At 43.8% G+C, this 18,932-nt stretch overlaps 1 protein-coding gene across 1 annotated transcript in view; it reads left to right on the forward strand.

Annotated features, from left to right (window-relative positions):
* abtb2a (ankyrin repeat and BTB (POZ) domain containing 2a) overlaps positions 1–18,527 on the forward strand; it is a gene marked incomplete at its 3' end in the record, with an annotated part of 42,558 nt that extends 24,031 nt beyond the window's left edge. The window contains exons 6-18 of the mRNA XM_079496431.1: positions 1,350–1,515; positions 4,433–4,525; positions 6,271–6,372; positions 8,760–8,856; positions 9,537–9,672; positions 10,233–10,483; positions 11,961–12,139; positions 12,866–12,971; positions 14,035–14,137; positions 16,648–16,723; positions 17,215–17,283; positions 17,884–17,997; positions 18,282–18,527. Of these exons, the coding sequence (XP_079352557.1) occupies positions 1,350–1,515; positions 4,433–4,525; positions 6,271–6,372; positions 8,760–8,856; positions 9,537–9,672; positions 10,233–10,483; positions 11,961–12,139; positions 12,866–12,971; positions 14,035–14,137; positions 16,648–16,723; positions 17,215–17,283; positions 17,884–17,997; positions 18,282–18,527 (1,738 nt within the window). The remainder of the gene's footprint in view (positions 1–1,349; positions 1,516–4,432; positions 4,526–6,270; positions 6,373–8,759; positions 8,857–9,536; positions 9,673–10,232; positions 10,484–11,960; positions 12,140–12,865; positions 12,972–14,034; positions 14,138–16,647; positions 16,724–17,214; positions 17,284–17,883; positions 17,998–18,281) is intronic.
* Between the last annotated feature and the right edge of the window lie 405 nt (positions 18,528–18,932).

Here is an 18,932-nt window from a genome sequence, read left to right on the forward strand (position 1 = left end):
CACGAAAACAGCATGGTTGTTTTTCACCACCTGTGCGCAACCTAACACACACACAAACGCACACATTAAAGGAGCATTCAGTGATTTGGGTGATTTGGAAAACCACCCAGTCCGCCCCGGTAACAAAATGTGCACATGCACGCTCTACAGTGGGGGGAAGTGCAACAGGCCAACAGCATGTGCACCAAGGCCCGCCCCCACTCGATCATGATTGGAGGAAGGCCCCTCTCATCCTGATTGGATGAAGGTTTTGCCACCCGCCACCAAAACTGAAACTAGGGTTTTTTGACCCCAGGGGCTCACTGGGGACAGGGATGATTTCCTTATATGGTCAGCACACTCTATAGTAGGGAGGATTTTCCAGAAAAAAAGACAAAATAAGTGATATTTGAATTAAGTCAAATCACTGAATATAACTGTATATATGATGATTTTGGGTGTGCCAGTACAGTGCTAGTACAGTACAGTACAGTAGGTACAGTAGAGGGACCCCCACACGGTAACTCTGTAATTTCGCAACCGTTTCAGACGTGGGGCGGCTCGCTGGAATCGGCCCGGTCCCCTGGGCGCGTTCCTGGGGGTCTGGTGGTCTGGATGTTCCAGACTCCCCGGGGACCCCCACATGGTAACTCTCTCATTTCTCTACCGTTTCGGATGTGAGGCGGCTCGCCGGAACCGGGCCGGCACCCTGGCCGTGGTCCTGTGGGTCTGGAATTTCCGGGGAACCCCCGAGGACCCCCACACGGAGTTGCACCACTCACTTCACACGGGTGTGATTTTATATTTTAATGGAATGGAGGTGAATTGAAGTTCCTTCCTTCCTTTCCTTTCCTTTTTCCTTTCGTGGCTGTTGACATTCGAGGGTCGCCGGTCCTCTCGAACGGAACAGTTTAACGTCATGCCCAGGACGCAAATTGAATTGAAGTTAAAACATTATATTAGTGATGGGATGGTGTTTTGTTATCGAAGGTGTTTCTCTCCGTTTGTCCGTTTCTATTTTTGTTTTATCTCTGTTTCTATGGATGTTCTCTCTCCTCAGGTCAGAGTACTGCTTCCACTCATTGTTTTATCTCTGTTTCTATGGATGTTCTCTCTCCTCAGGTCAGAGTACTGCTTCCACTCATTGTTTTATCTCTGTTTCTATGGATGTTCTCTCTCCTCAGGTCAGAGTACTGCTTCCACTCATTGTTTTATCTCTGTTTCTATGGATGTTCTCTCTCCTCAGGTCAGAGTACTGCTTCCACTCATTGTTTTATCTCTGTTTCTATGGATGTTCTCTCTCCTCAGGTCAGAGTACTGCTTCCACTCATTGTTTTATCTCTGTTTCTATGGATGTTCTCTCTCCTCAGGTCAGAGTACTGCTTCCACTCATTCAGGGGCCTGGATGCCGAGGCCGCCTCGCATAAGTTCCAAGTGGACCTGGGCTTCAGGATGCTGTCGTGTGGGCGCGCGGACCTGCTCCGCCAGGCCACACGACTTCTGGGCACCGAAGGTCTCAACACAATGGATGACCAGGTGTGTGTGTGTGTGTGTGTGTGTGTGTGTGTGTGTGTGTGTGTGTGTGTGTGTGTGTGTGTGTGTGTACACAGAGTTAGGGTGAATGTTATTTTGTACCATGAATTCCCAGTCATTTTGTTTGATACAGCCTCCTACTAGGCTGTACCTCATACGGTTCTGTGATGAGGTTTGGTGAGTACTTTGGCCATTATTTAACAAATGACCTATCTGATGATGGGGACAACTACAGGCAACGTAGAATGCTATAATATGCACAAGCTAACATGATTGTTCGTAAGTTTAGTAAGTGTTCAGCTTCTATGAAGTCCACACTATTCAAAGCTGTTTGCACATACTGTACTGCCCACTTGTGGGTCGCTACAGAAAGAGCAGTATGCAGAAACCCAAGGTTCATGTTTTAGGTTGTTATTAGAGAAACTAAAAGATAAGTGTTCTTTTTTTTTCTTCCATTTGCTGCTTCCTTTCGTTTTAGCGATTTTAGCTATTTTTGACAGGGGGGGGGGGGGCGAACATAAGGCTAAATATGTAGTTTTTTACAACATTTTATAGCGATTTATTTATTATTTACTATAGTCCTACTAGACCCCAGGAAATTACATCTGGCCACAAAAGATCACAGGATCTACTGAATGTGAAGGGAGCCTGGTATATGGTAGGTATGGGGCCTGCCATACTGTGTTGTATGGCTCAACATGTCAGTTTGTCACCCCCTTCACATTCAGTAGATCCTGTGATCTTTTGTGGCCAGACATAATTCCCTGGGCTCTAGTAGGACTATAGTAAATAATAAAAAAATAAATCAAATTAAAATTGCCCCCCTGTAAAACATAGCTAAAATTGCTAAAACGAAAAAAAAGCAGCAAATGGAAAAAAAAATAACTCATCTTTTACTTTCTCTAATAACAACCTAAAACATGAACCTTGGTTGAAAAAAAGTTGTCTTTTAAACGATGCAGCAGTGAGACATGAGACTGCTGCTCACAGCCCCACGGTGCAGCAGTGAGACATGAGACTGCTGCTCACAGCCCCACGATGTAGCAGTGAGACATGAGACTGCTGCTCACAGCCCCACGATGCAGCAGTGAGACATGAGACTGCTGCTCACAGCCCCACGATGCAGCAGTGAGACATGAGACTGCTGCTCACAGCCCCACGATGCAGCAGTGAGACATGAGACTGCTGCTCACAGCCCCACGATGCAGCAGTGAGACATGAGACTGCTGCTCACAGCCCCACGATGCAGCATTAAGACATGAGACTGCTGCTCACAGCCCCACGATGCAGCATTAAGACATGAGACTGCTGCTCACAGCCCCACGATGCAGCAGTGAGACATGAGACTGCTGCTCACAGCCCCACGATGCAGCAGTAAGACATGAGACTGCTGCTCACAGCCCCACGATGCAGCAGTGAGACATGAGACTGCTGCTCACAGCCCCACGATGCAGCAGTGAGACATGAGACTGCTGCTCACAGCCCCACGATGTAGCAGTGAGACATGAGACTGCTGCTCACAGCCCCACGATGCAGCAGTGAGACATGAGACTGCTGCTCACAGCCCCACGATGTAGCAGTGAGACATGAGACTGCTGCTCACAGCCCCACGATGCAGCAGTGAGACATGAGACTGCTGCTCACAGCCCCACGATGCAGCAGTAAGACATGAGACTGCTGCTCACAGCCCCACGATGCAGCAGTAAGACATGAGACTGCTGCTCACAGCCCCACGATGCAGCAGTGAGACATGAGACTGCTGCTCACAGCCCCACGATGCAGCAGTGAGACATGAGACTGCTGCTCACAGCCCCACGATGCAGCAGTGAGACATGAGACTGCTGCTCACAGCCCCACGATGCAGCAGTAAGACATGAGACTGCTGCTCACAGCCCCACGATGCAGCAGTGAGACATGAGACTGCTGCTCACAGCCCCACGATGCAGCAGTGAGACATGAGACTGCTGCTCACAGCCCCACGATGCAGCAGTGAGACATGAGACTGCTGCTCACAGCCCCACGGTGCGGCAGTGAGACTGTTTGTCAGTATCGGTGTACCCACCTGCTCCACTGTGCTATGGAACCTCATGTAGATAGATTTTATTTCGGTCCATAAAAGGAAAAAGAGTACATATACAAACGTACATACAGATTAAACTAGTGGGGCTTATATCGACGACCCTTTTTAAACATAACTCAGGTTACACAAAGCAGAGTATATTGTCAGACATAGTTTTCATAAAAACTATAAACTTCTGGCCATTGATTGAGAGGAAGAATCTAAGCCGGGCTTAGATTTTACCTACATTTTGAAAAAAGATAAAACTAATGTTTTAAAGAAAAAAAACAAGAATACCTAACATAGGTTTAACTAAACATATGATTTTGGGTAAAACACAAAGGAACTAAACAAAGACAGGCCTGAACAGATAAAGAAAAGGGGATGTAGGCTACATATTCAACGCATCATAGCATTTGTAGAATTGTATGTGTAGGCTGTCTGATTCTGCCGGCATCATTCTGACGGCATAATTTTAATTCTGAGTAACCCTTTATTGAGTTCAGTCAGGTTATTTGTCTCTAATCTGTGGAACCATTGGCATGTAAGCCTGTACAGTATATGCATTTATGAGTTTATGTGGACCGCCTTTGTCTTTGTATTTGTACAGTATGTTATTTTTATGTTGCTATGGACCATGATTGATTGATTGATTGATTGATACTGAACATGTTCAGTGAATATGAACCTCATACTAAATGCAGCAGCAATTGTTGTATATTCAAATAATTACTGCAATTGCACTACAGAACAGAGTACTTTTTACACTAGCAAATGATTTAATGTTTGATCTCATTTCATAATGTAGCGAATAACACTGTGTTCTCTTATAAAAGCATCTTTGTGTATGTCACCGCTTAGGGGATGACTCCTCTAATGTACGCGTCATCAGCAGGAGACGAGGCCTTGGTTCAGATGCTAGTGGAGGCTGGGGGTGCTACACTAGACCTACAGGTAAGCACACCTGGTAACCCATTTTAGTCTAGTTTTAGTCGACTAAATCTACAGTTGATTTAGTCAACTAAAATGTATTTTGGCGGGCTCACAACGTGTCGCAGCGTGTGGTAGCGCTGTATCGACAGTATATTTAGTCATAGTTTTAGTCACCATAGCTTAGTTTTCATTTAGTTTCCATTTAGTTTTCGTCAGTGGAAAAAGGTAGTCGACGAACATTTTCCGTCATAGTTTTAGTCGACGAAAACACTGCATTAGAGGTGCATATAAAAACTACTGGTCATGTATGTAATGTTAACCCATTCAATCCTGGATGTTTTTTTTGTTTTAACTTTACAGTATACAGTATAGCAACATATGTTTTTCAGAGAACTGGTAGGATTTAGCATTTGTAGAATGAATTACTTACACACTTACCATTAGGCTATTAGTTTATTGAATTTCATAATTTTCCTTAGAATGTATGTCTGTAATCATGCTATTACATCTTTAGGTTATTTACAGAGGAAACCTTTGTGTAACATCTTGAAAGCAGAAGTACATCTTTTGTAATGTATAGTCACTATGTTGTCACTGCCAGTAATAGAGAACATTATCTGAGCTATGACCACAAAAGAGAGGGTCAATACTAGAGAGAATTGTCAGTTTGAAGTAGAATGCTTCGGTTCTATACAGAATTACAGATATAGCTAAATTTGAAATGTGCCAATATTTTTGGCATGGGGTTATGAATGGATTGATAACACACAGAAAGCTACCACCGCTACAATATTATCACATATTTCTAGCACTAAATGGTAAATGGTAAATGGTGCATTTATATAGCGCCTTTATCCAAGGCGCTTTACATAGATTGTGCATTACATTCACCCATTCACACACACATTCATACACCGATTGCGGCAGAAGCCATGCAAGGTACCAACCAGCACATCGGGAGCAATTTGGGGTTCAGTGTCTTGCCCAAGGACACTTCGACATGTAGACAGGAGGAGCCGGGATTCGAACCGCCGACCCATGGATCATTGGACGACCTGCTCTACCTCCTGAGCCACAGTCGCCCAGTCGCACAGTCGCACAGTAGCACTACGGGTGTACACTGTACTTGGGTACAACGATTGATTCTAAGCTGACATGGAATTCCAACACTCATTCCATCTATAAGAAAGGTCAGCAGAGGCTGCATTTTATGCGCAGACTGAGACAGTATAACGTGGAACAAAATGTAATGGCACTTTTCCATATGGATCCTTTGTGGAGAGTGTTAGGGTTAGGGTTAGGGTTAGGGTGCATTGACATTTGGTTTTGTTTCCTGGCATGGCATCATAATCATGGTTAATAATCTGTGTATGTAAACATGGTATTAAATCTTTAGGTTATTTACAGTAGAAACCTTTGTGAAGAGGCCAGTCCACTCAAATGATTCGCAAAGCAACTACAGTATAGTTGCAACTGCAACACTTATCCCTAAACTTCTTTGCCTTTCTTTTACTATTTTGAAAAACATTTTTGAATAGTTCAACTAGCCAATCTACATTGACACGTTGTGAGCTTGTAGACTGGCCATTTTAACTATTCAAAAATGTTTTGCAAAATAGTCAAAAAAGGCAAAGAAGTTTAGGGATAAGGGGTTTAGCGGTGACGAAAATGGAGCCCATGGACTAAAACTAAAACCTAAGTTTGCTGCCAAAAACAACTCTGATACTACAGTATGTTTGAGCGTTTCCCTCCTTGTGTTGCTTCAGATCCCAGGCTGTTCTCCCAGACATCCATGTGTCCACCCTGGCAGCAGACGCTGGGTGGCGCTCACCTTCGCTGTGCTGCACGGGCATCTCTCCGTGGCTCAGGTACGACCACTCTCTGCTAGGTGAGCGCCACCCAGCAGACGCTGGGTGGCGCTCACCTTCGCTGTGCTGCACGGGCACCTCTCCGTGGCTCAGGTACGTAGACGCTGGGTGGCGCTCACCTTCGCTGTGCTGCACGGGCACCTCTCCGTGGCTCAGGTACGACCACTCTCTGCTAGGTGAGCGCCACCCAGCAGACGCTGGGTGGCGCTCACCTTCGCTGTGCTGCACGGGCACCTCTCCGTGGCTCAGGTACGTAGACGCTGGGTGGCGCTCACCTTCGCTGTGCTGCACGGGCATCTCTCCGTGGCTCAGGTACGACCACTCTCTGCTAGGTGAGCGCCACCCAGCAGACGCTGGGTGGCGCTCACCTTCGCTGTGCTGCACGGGCACCTCTCCGTGGCTCAGGTACGTAGACGCTGGGTGGCGCTCACCTTCGCTGTGCTGCACGGGCACCTCTCCGTGGCTCAGGTACGTAGACGCTGGGTGGCGCTCACCTTCGCTGTGCTGCACGGGCACCTCTCCGTGGCTCAGGTACGTAGACGCTGGGTGGCGCTCACCTTCGCTGTGCTGCACGGGCACCTCTCCGTGGCTCAGGTACGTAGACGCTGGGTGGCGCTCACCTTCGCTGTGCTGCACGGGCACCTCTCCGTGGCTCAGGTACGACCACTCTCTGCTACACTGTTGTTTTAGGCAGCACATTTTGATTTTAGTTTTAGTCATAGTCTCATTTAGTTTTAGTCACCCGGAATGTTTTAGTGTTAGTCTAGTTTTAGTCGACTAAATATCTTAAGATTTTAGTCGACTAAATCTATAGTTGATTTAGTCGAACAAAATTTATTTTGGCGGGCCTTGATGCCGTCACTTGCTGAAAATAGCCGATCTACAAGCTAATACAAGCTACAAGCTAATAGCCGATCTACAAGCTCACAACGCGTCGCAGGCTTGTAGATTGGCTATTTTCAGCATGCAACTAATTGTAAAATGACATACTGGATCTCTTGTCCACTAGTCCCTTCCTAACATTTTAGTCTAGTTTTTATTTGTTGACGAAATTGTCAGCAGGCAGTTTTCTTTTGGTTAAGGTTAGTTTAATGCCAATGTATTTCTTTTGAGTTGCACATTATCATACAAAATAAGGTATAGTACTTTGATAGCCATATCTATTTTCTGCAAAATCAGCTCAATGAATGAACATATAGGTGAAAATAAAGTAATGGCATTGCCATTAGACAGTGAGTGTCTCCCCACCACTGTATTGAGATTAAACAAATTGATTCACATCATGTGGGTAACAAAAATACGACACACCACCCAAACATGGTTCTTCTTATTTTTGAGGGGCCCAGCTCCTATATACAGCTTTTCTCCCCTCACGTCTCATATTTGCCATTGACAATGAAAGGAGAAATTAGGTCATATGTGCCTCAAATATGACGTAAATGTGTGGCGACACAAACATGAAATGCCCATTGACAATGAAGGGAAAATGTACGTCATATGTAGACGAGGCCATCACATGAATTCAGTTGTTCATGAGTTGATGTATAATCATAAGAGCGCCCCTCACTTCACACAGGTGTGATTTTTTTTCTAAACCGGATCACGCGGCTCAGTTTAGATTGAATACCAGGCTTTCCTCTGCGGTGAAAAACCTGGTTGTGACACGACGTCCACACCCACAACACCAGAGGGAGTGCAACGAATCATGTTCAACCCAGATTCGGCACAAACAAGGGACTAAATTCTTTTCGCTCCTATGCCACCAAAATGTGGAACACCCTACCAACAGTCATTAAAAGCTATAATATGACACAGATGCGTCCTCAGGTCTAAATGGGTTAAGACATGCGAATCCCTTGACTCCTTCAAAACCGCTCTCAAAGGGCACCTACGGATGGCTGCAATTCGAAACTGGCCCCCGTAAAATCTGAATCCCCCCCCACCGCCCCCCCCCCCCCTTTTTCCCCTCACTGTATATGTTTCTTTTCCCTTTTTACCTCCATTATGATGAATTCCTGTTCTGTTCTTTGTCTATATAGAAGTGTCTATTTGTACGTCTCTAGATGTTTTGATGAATTGAACATGGTGGACCCTGTTGTAAACAAGTGTAATGCTTAATTGGGTCGTCCACTCACAGTTAACAGCCTTTGTATTGAGTTTGTGCTTGAAATGTACTGTAATTCTGCAAACTGTTAATAACATTTTCAATCAATCAATCAAACACGACGTCACGCATAACCCAATATAACCTCCAGCTCACCAGGCTTTCCACCTCGGAGGAAAGGAGTATGAGTATAACTATAAGTACAAGTACTTATACTATAAGTATAAGTACTTATACTATAAGTATAGTATAAGTATAACTCAGGCTTTTCTTGTGCCGTTAGCTGTTGTTGGAGGCGGGGGCAGACGTGGAGGGAGGAGCCATGATGGACGATCAGGACAGCTGTGCCGAGACTCCACTCCAGCTGGCTTCTGCTGCAGGTGGACGGCCGCACGCACGTGCACACACACACACACACACACACACACACACACACACACACACACACACACACACAAGCTGCTGAGGATGGCTACTGCCTCCTTGTGGAAGGAAGGAGCAAGAGCAGGGGTGTCATTTGGGGTCTCAGGGGGATTGGCAAATGCCACCCCCTAGTGTTCACATTTAACCTCAAAATCAGTTATTTTAGGCATTATATTTTGACCAACTCTGAATATATAATATATATATATTCAGCTATTAGTGTAGATTTTCGTCTCATACACAAACATTAAATTCCCATTGACAATGAATGGAGAATTTAAGCCATATGTGGACAAGAAAATCTGTATATTACCTGCATAAGGAGAAGAGACTGGAGCAGCACAGACATTTAGAGCCTTTTATTAGGTGCTAAAGTATACAAAGACTAACGTTTCGACCAAACATTATAACAGTAACAGTATATTACCTATTCCTACACAAAGATCAGCAAGTGTAAAAAAACGGCATCAAGGACCGCCAGAATAAATTTCAGTCGACTAAATCCCTTATTTAACGAACCATAAGTTCTGCAGTACCATTGAATTCACCATGTGTCAAACAAATGAACACATGCACTACTGTAGTGTACAGTACATCTGATGGCTGATTGAACACGTTCGTTCTCCATCTTTTTAAGGTTACTACGAGATGGTGAGCCTGCTCTTAGCCCACGGAGCAGATCCTCTGCTCAGAGTGCATCATGGGAGTTCTCTGACATCACCACTGTACGAGGACATGAACTGTTTCAGCTACGCTGCTGCACACGGACACAGGTGTGAACACTTCTACTAATTAATGCTACTACTACTAACTCCATTCTGGACCCCTTTTGGTGTTTTAAAGCATTATGTTATACTTTTAGTTTATTGAAAAATAGCAGATCTACAAGCTCATAGCGCGGCACCGAGTACCGCACTACGAGCTTGTAGATCTGCTATCTCTGAAACATCGTAAGAAATGTGGCGCAAATCTTTGAATATATATTCTTTCAGAGCGAACGTTTTTTAACTAAAATCTTCGCTTCTGCGGGGGGTCCCTGGCTGGAACAACATATTTTCAGATGGGGGTCGGCGGCCAATTATATATTTTTGGGGGTCCTTGACATGAAAAAGATCAGCTATTTTCAGCAAGCAACTAATTGTAAAATGACTTTAGTTTTTATTTGTTGACGAAATTGTCAGTATATTTAGTCTTAGTTTTAGTCATCATAGCTTAGTCTTCATTTAGTTTCCATTTCGTTTTGGTCAGTGAAAAAAAAAGGTAGTCGCCGAACATTTTCGCATCTTAGGTTTAGTCGACGAAATCAACACCGGTGTCTTCTGTTCTTGTACAGGAACGTGCTGAGGAGGCTGCTGCTGCAGCCACGGCAGAGGAAGGACGACATCCTCTCCCTGGAGGAGATCCTGGCCGAAGGAGTGGTGGAGGAGGAGGCGGGGGATCACAGACAGACATCCACCCTCAGCAGTGCTCCAGCCAGCCCGGCTCCCAGGCTCTGCAAGGCCAGGACGAGGGCTCTGCAACAGGCTGCCTACTACAGCGCAGAGCACGGCTACCTGGACGTCACCATGGAGCTCAGAGCAATGGGTACGCAATTCAGTACTTTAGCCGTGACGTGAGCGCCCCCTCCAGAGGTACTTCCGGGTCCTACTTTTGTGTCGCTTTTGTGTCCCCATAAAGTTATACTGTGACGCTCCGTCGGACTAAATCTGAGACAACCACGAAAGTTTCATATTACCGCTTTCCTCGCAAAAACAAAGCTGCTGCTCTCCCAAATCTGGCTGTGACAGGCCGTCTGCCCCACACTGAATACTATCGCCATTTTATTTCATTGTGTCAACTAAATCCTCATTAATGCAAACTAGATTCAACATACTCAAGCCTGCACACATTCTAAATATGCCCCCGAAATATTGTACTGAGCAAATGGACTGTTACCACCTTCAATAATAATGATAATAATAGTCTTTATTGTCTCCACATCATATATTTTCTTTGTCATGGACACTTGTACAGAACATTAATCATTTTTTACTATTTTGAAAAACACTTTTGAAATTATAGTTCAACTAGCCGATCTACATCGAGACATTGTGAGCTTGTAGATCGGCTATTTGAATTATAAAAAATAAAAAAAATTAAAATAGTGAAAAAATGGCAAATTAGTTTAGGGAGAAGCCGGGTTATGGTGCATAAGGGTGGTGCAAGATATAGCCCATTGTTGTAAACAAACATTGAAGACGAAGGGGAGGACGCAAATTGTGATTGGCCAGAATGAGAGGATGTGTGATGATAAGACTCTAGGCACACATGGAGGCTCCATGTGTGCCAAGAGTCCTCCTTCCCCTCCTCCTCTGTGTCCAGGAGTTCCATGGTGGCTCCATGTGTGCTAACAGTCCTCCTCCTCTGTGTCCTCCTCTGTCCAGGAGTTCCATGGTGGCTCAATGTGTGCTAACAGTCCTCCTCCTCCTCCTCCTCTGTTCAGGAGTTCCATGGTGGCTCCATGTGTGCTAACAGTCCTCCTTCTCCTCCTCTGTCCAGGAGTTCCATGGTGGCTCCATGTGTGCTAACAGTCCTCCTTCTCCTCCTCCTCTGTCCAGGAGTTCCATGGTGGCTCCATGTGTGCTAACAGTCCTCCTTCTCCTCCTCTGTGTCCAGGAGTTCCATGGTGGCTCCATGTGTGCTAACAGTCCTCCTTCTCCTTCTCCTCTGTCCAGGAGTTCCATGGTGGCTCCATGTGTGCTAACAGTCCTCCTTCTCCTCCTCTGTGTCCAGGAGTTCCATGGTGGCTCCATGTGTGCTAACAGTCCTCCTTCTCCTCTGTCCAGGAGTTCCATGGTGGCTCCATGTGTGCTAACAGTCCTCCTTCTCCTTCTCCTCTGTCCAGGAGTTCCATGGTGGCTCCATGTGTGCTAACATTCCTCCTTCTCCTCCTCCTCTGTCCAGGAGTTCCATGGTGGCTCCATGTGTGCTAACAGTCCTCCTTCTCCTTCTCCTCTGTCCAGGAGTTCCATGGTGGCTCCATGTGTGCTAACAGTCCTCCTTCTCCTTCTCCTCTGTCCAGGAGTTCCATGGAGGCTCCATGTATGGCTGGAGACTCTCCAGAGCTGTCAGAAGCTGTCCAGGGATGAGCTGATCCTCTCCCTCCTCACAGAGTTCTCCACTGTCAGGGCCGAGGACTACAGCCAGGAGCTCATCTCCACAGGCCTCCCCCTCATGTTCAGCATGCTCGTCACCAGCAAGGTAGCACAGACATATTATACACTTATTATTATTACACAGCTTGGTTGAATGCTTGATTCTGATTGGTCAATTCGCCTTGGTGGTTAATCCATTCTGGGCGGGAACACCATTTGGTGTTTTAAGCATTCTGTTATACTTTAGCTATTGAAAAATAGCAGATCTACAAGCTCATAGCGTGGCACCGAGTGCCGCGCTACGAGCTTGTAGGTCTGCTATTTTAGAAAAATCGTGAAAATCTTTGCTTCTGGGGGTGGTCTCTGGACATGAAATTGTTTGAGAACGACTGACATAGAAACATAGGGTTTTTCAGAAACTGTCAGGATTTAGAAGACATTTGTAATTTGACTTACTGTATTGTGACTCATAATAACATACGTTTCTAACACTATTTTGATCTATTCGGGCGACGTTGCTCCGCCCACTTTTCGACCATTGCCTGTTCGCCTGCTATCGCCGGTAGTCGTCGGGTCCCATAGACAAATTAATAATGCACTTCCGGAAAATTCCTCTGGCTGTCGCCACGTTAAAACGTACCGTTAGGCGTATATATCAACTTCAAGTCTTCACCTGCTGTTGTCTTGGGTTGACACTAGTGAGAACGTATTTTGTGGTGCACTTACTTATTCCTCTTTAGGACTACATTTCATGTTAACCAAAGGAAGCTTTTTTTCTGCTTTAGAAATGTGTGATAATAATAAGGAAGCTATTTTCTTCTTTCCTCTGTAGGACTATGTGATAACGAGAAAGTTGGCGTCCGTGTTTTCCCACTGTTACGGAAAAACTCCCGTTCCGCCAATACCTCCCATGGACATCACCCTGTCGACACAACTAGGTAACACATTGCTTACACTGATTGATTGATTGATTGATTGATTGATTGATTGATTGAAATATTTATTAACAGTTTGCAGAATTACAGTACATTTCAAGCACAAACTCAATACAAAGGCTGTTAACTGTGAGTGGACGACCCAATTAAGCATTACACTTGTTTCCACTAGGGTCCACCATGTTCAATTCATCAAAAACATTTAGAGACGTACAAATAGACACTTCTATATAGACAAAGAACAGAACAGGAATTCATCATAAAGGAGGTAAAAAGGGAAAAGAAACATATACAGTGAGGGAAAAAAAGGGGTGGGCGGTGGGGGGGATTCACGTTCAGCTCCGTTCATTTGTTTGTTTTCCTTGGAGGAGCTGCGTTGGGTCCCCAAGTCGGCTCCGTGGCCGTACCTTGAGTTGGCTGTGTGGCCGTGACCACTTACAGTGATATCGCCACAATGAGAGTCATGACCGCTCGCGGGTGTTCGGGAGCATACGCTAATTCCCGGGAGACTCCCGGAACTTCCGGGAGAGGTGGGGATGTCTGATACAGGGTTGTTTTCGTCGACTAAAACTATGACAAAAAGAATTCGTCGACTACCTTTTTTTCACTGACTAAACTAAATGGAAACCAAATGAAAACTAAGCTATGACTAAAACTGAGACTAAATATACTGACAATTTCGTCAACAAATAAAAACTAGACTAAAATGTTAGGAAGTGACTAGTGGACAAAAGATCCAGTATAAGTCATTTTACACTTGGTTTGAATGCTGAAAATAGCCGATCTACAAGCTCACAACGCGTTGTGCTGCGACGCGTTGTGAGCTTGTAGATCATCTATTTTCAGCAAGTATAAAATCAGTCATTACGACGATGGCATCAAGGCCCGCCAAAATACATTTTAGTCGACTGAATCAACTGTAGAATTGGTCAACTAAAATCTTATGATATTTAGTCGACTAAAACTAGACTACTAGTCACATTTTAAATAGAAATTTGCTGCCAAAAACAACACTGGTCTGATATCACTGATATCAGTTTCATTTTACCAATTTGTCTCCGCTCAGATTGTCACTTCCTGAACAACAGAGAGATGTCGGACGTGGTGTTTGTGGTGGAGGGCCGTCCCTTCTACTCCCACCGGGTGCTCCTGATGTCTGCCTCCGAGAGGTCGGTGCCATCCACGGATTCACATCAACCTGTGGACTTATAAAGCGTCGCAGTCCCGCCACCCAACCAGGGACCAGGAAATTATTCCCCGTTCATTTTCCTCATAAACATTTCAAAAAGTATTTATTTAAAGACCTTTTAAGCCTCGTACAAAGCCAACTCGAGTTGTGACAAATCATGACAACAAACACAATTTTTCGGGCCGAACAAATAATTAGAAAGAAGAAGGAAACGGCAGGTTACAACACTTTTTTTGTTGTTTTTCTTCTTTGTAATTGTTTGTTTGGTCCAAAATATTGTGTTTGTTGTCATGATTTGTCACGACTTGAGTTGGCTTTGTACGACGCTTATAAGGTCTTTAAATAAATACTTTTTGAAATGTCTGTGGGAAAAATGCATTTGGAATTATTTCCTGGGCCTGGCGTCGTCATGAAAGGGGGCGGGACTGCGGCGCTCTATTGTGACTCATAATAACATACGTTTCTAACACAGCAAAATCCTCAATGTTAACCCCTTTTTGGTGTTTTAGTTATACTTCAGCTATTGAAAAATAGCAGATCTTCTATTTTTGAAAAATCGTGAAAATGTGGCGCAAATTTGGAATATATTCTTTCAAAGCGAACATTTTTCACTCAAATATTTACTTCTGGGGGGTCCCTGGAACTACATATTTTCAGATTGGGGTCAGCGGCCAATTACATACAGTATAATGTTTGGGGTCCTTGACATGAAATAGTTTGAGCACCACTGACATAGAAACGTGGGATTTTCTGAAAACTGTCATGATTTAGAAGACATTTTGTAGAATCGAACTTAGGTCTTTGAATTGTGTAAAAATAAACTTTAAAAAAGTGTAAAAATGAAAACTACATAAAAGTGTTAAATGAACATTCAGGATCTTACCCACTTCGAGTCCAAGTGGTTAAGGTCTTGGGTCTAAGGGCAGTATTATGCGTGTCTTAAGTACCAGGTCTTATGACTTAGCTTAAGACCTGGAGGTGTGGTCAATGCTTAAGTTAAGTAATAAGGCCTGGTACTTAAGACACGCATAATACTGCCCTAAGTCTTAGACCCTTAGGCTTTCTTGACCAGGTCCCCTCATTTTCTTCCTCTACACCAAATATCTTTGCTGAAAAAAAAGACGAGCTACAGTACAAGCTTTCAACGTGTCACATTGTGAACGTGTAGATCTGCTATTTTCACCGATTGTTGGCCTATTATGGCATGGCCAGAATAGTCGCTAAGGTTCCATGTACTTCAGTACACTTTAAAGGTTCCATGTACTACAGTACACTTTAAAGGTTCCATGTACTTCAGTACACTTTAAAGGTTCCATGTACTTCAGTACACTTTAAAGGTTCCATGTACTGCAGTACACTTTAAAGGTTCCATGTACTTCAGTACACTTTAAAGGTTCCATGTACTTCAGTACACTTTAAAGGTTCCATGTACTTCAGTACACTTTAAAGGTTCCATGTACTTCAGTACACTTTAAAGGTTCCATGTACTTCAGTACACTTTAAAGGTTCCATGTACACTTTAAAGGTTCCATGTACTTCAGTACACTTTAAAGGTTCCATGTACTTCAGTACACTTTAAAGGTTCCATGTACTTCAGTACCCTTTAAAGGTTCCATGTACTTCGGTACACTTTAAAGGTTCCATGTACTTCAGTACACTTTAAAGGTTCCATGTACTTCAGTACACTTTAACTGTTCCATGTACTTCAGTACACTTTAAAGGTTCCATGTACTTCAGTACACTTTAAAGGTTCCATGTACTTCAGCACACTTTAAAGGTTCCATGTACTTCAGTACACTTTAAAGGTTCCATGTACTTCAGTACACTTTAAAGGTTCCATGTACTACAGTACACTTTAAAGGTTCCATGTACTACAGTACACTTTAAAGGTTCCATGTACTTCAGTACACTTTAAAGGTTCCATGTACTTCAGTACACTTTAAAGGTTCCATGTACTTCAGCACACTTTAAAGGTTCCATGTACTTCAGTACACTTTAAAGGTTCCATGTACTTCAGTACACTTTAAAGGTTCCGTGTACTTCAGTACACTTTAAAGGTTCCATGTACTACAGTACACTTTAAAGGTTCCATGTACTTCAGTACACTTTAAAGGTTCCATGTACTTCAGTACACTTTAAAGGTTCCATGTACTTCAGTACACTTTAAAGGTTCCATGTACTTCAGTACACTTTAAAGGTTCCATGTACTTCAGTACACTTTAAAGGTTCCATGTACTTCAGCACACTTTAAAGGTTCCATGTACTTCAGTACACTTTAAAGGTTCCATGTACTTCAGTACACTTTAAAGGTTCCATGTACTTCAGTACACTTTAAAGGTTCCATGTACTTCAGTACACTTTAAAGGTTCCATGTACTTCAGTACACTTTAAAGGTTCCATGTACTTCAGTACACTTTTCAGCTTTTCTATAATTATGGCCAACGTGCCATAAAACATTATGAATTGTTTGTCTTCTATCTCTCCGCTCAGATTTCGTCTCCTGCTGAGCGACTCACCTGAACATGGCAGTATTCACATCAGTCATATCAGCTACAGCACGTTCCAGGTAGGGGTGGGACGATATGGGTTCCTCACGATACGATATATATCGCGATATCGATATTTCAGCACACCCCTAGTTCCAGGTAGGATGATCACTTCATGATCATTTTAAATCAGCATGGCGTGGAGACAGAGTCACATCATATTTTTTTGTTTCTTGGAAAAAGTCATGTACATAAAGTATTAATATTTCTTTGACTGTTAACTCATACATGCTGATACTGGATCAAATGTATTCTTTATACTATATATCTTGTGCAAGTTTTTTTGGGCGGGAACCCCTTTTGGTGTTAGCATTAGGTTATGCTTTAGCTATTGAAAAATAGCAGATCTACAAGCTCATAGCGCGCCAAGAACCACTGACATAGAAACATAGAATTTTCAGAAAACTGTCAGGATGTAGAAGACATTTTTAGAATCTGATCTCAGGTCAAAATGGGTTAATAACAATGCATGATTTACTTATCAAGTCATCCTGTTTACTTGACCCTTCAGATGATGATGAAATCTCTATACTGTGGAGGAACAGAAGGCGTCACTGTGTCGTATTCTGACGGCCTAAAGGTGAGAAGCATTCACCCGTTGCCCCACCCCCACCAACAATGATGCTAGGGGAGAGTAGAAGTAGTACATACAGGTAGTACAAATACAGGTAGTACAAGAGTAGTTAATTGGAGACAAACAATTGCAACTTCAGGACATATACAACCACTCCATAACCAAAAAAGCAATTCAGATTTACAATGATTCTACCCATCCTCTTCACTCTGAATTTGACTTGTTGCCATCGGGCAGGAGGCTTAGGGCAAAATTAGCTAAAAAGAAGGGTTACAAAACTTTGTTTGTGCCAACTGCTGTGGACATTTTAAATATATTTTTTTAAATAGTCTAATCGCCACTGCTCATGATCACTGTTGTTGTGTTAATGTGAATGCATTTTATATAGTATTTTAATGCACCTGTGTATTTTTTGTAATGTTTTATTGTTGTAACTGACTGCCGGGGTGCCAAAGACGAATTTCCATTTTATGTCAATTTAATGGACAATAAAGTTGTCCATTAAATTTTAGAAAGAAAAGAAATTAAAAATCTTTAGAATGTAGCTGAAAAAGCTACAAATTGTGTGTCTGAACACTAACTCTTGCTTGTCCTGTATGTATGTAGCTGCTGCCGGTGGCCAGTTTCTTCCAGCTAAAGGGTCTGGAGAGATGCTGTGAGATGCAGCTTTCACAAAGTCTGACTCTGGATAATGCTGTTAGCATCTACCACACTGCTAAGGTAAGAGCTTTGCATGTGGAAAACAACAAAACTGTGGGGTCGGGCCAGTGCCACGCTACCGATACAGCCAAGATTAATTCAGGGCCATTTAGCACGTTGCTGTCGGCACAACAGAAAATAGCTAAATAGTGCTGGTACAAACCCCCACAGTGCAAGTAAAGTTGCGTCGCCAAAATAGGGCCCCTACGTATGTGTAGACATAATGTATAAGTATTGTATAGCTTATGACAATAACAATTTAGCAGTGTATTGTACAACCTGTATTTGTGTGTGTGTGTTTGTAGCGGCACGGTGCACTGGAACTACAAAGGTACTGCGAAGGGTTCTTCCTTCAGAACATGGAGCCGTTTCTGGAAAGAGAGGACTTCCACAGGCTGCTGCTCGGAGGGGCCAGTGAAGACCTGCTCTACCCAGGCACAGACACCCACGGCGGGCAGGGAGAGGAGAGACTGTCCCCTGCCCTCCTCCGGGACTTGGAGACCACGCTGCTCCACAGACTTTACAAACTGTACTCCACCTGTAGAGAGTGAACTACAACAACCAGTACTCCACCTGTAGAGAGTGAACTACAACAACCAGTACTTCACCTGTAGAGAGTGAACTACAACAACCAGTACTCCACCTGTAGAGAGTGAACTACAACAACCAGTACTCCACCTGTAGAGAGTGAACTACAACAACCAGTACTCCACCTGTAGAGAGTGAACTACAACAACCAGTACTCCACCTGTAGAGAGTGAACTACAACCAGTACTTCACCTGTAGAGAGTGAACTACAACAACCAGTACTCCACCTGTAGAGAGTGAACTACAACCAGTACTTCACCTGTAGAGAGTGAACTACAACAACCAGTACTCCACCTGTAGAGAGTGAACTACAACAACCAGTACTCCACCTGTAGAGAGTGAACTACAACAACCAGTACTCCACCTGT

Source organism: Electrona antarctica (genome assembly GCF_951216825.1).
Source record: "Electrona antarctica genome assembly, chromosome: 3".
Taxonomy (NCBI): Eukaryota; Metazoa; Chordata; class Actinopteri; order Myctophiformes; family Myctophidae; genus Electrona; species Electrona antarctica.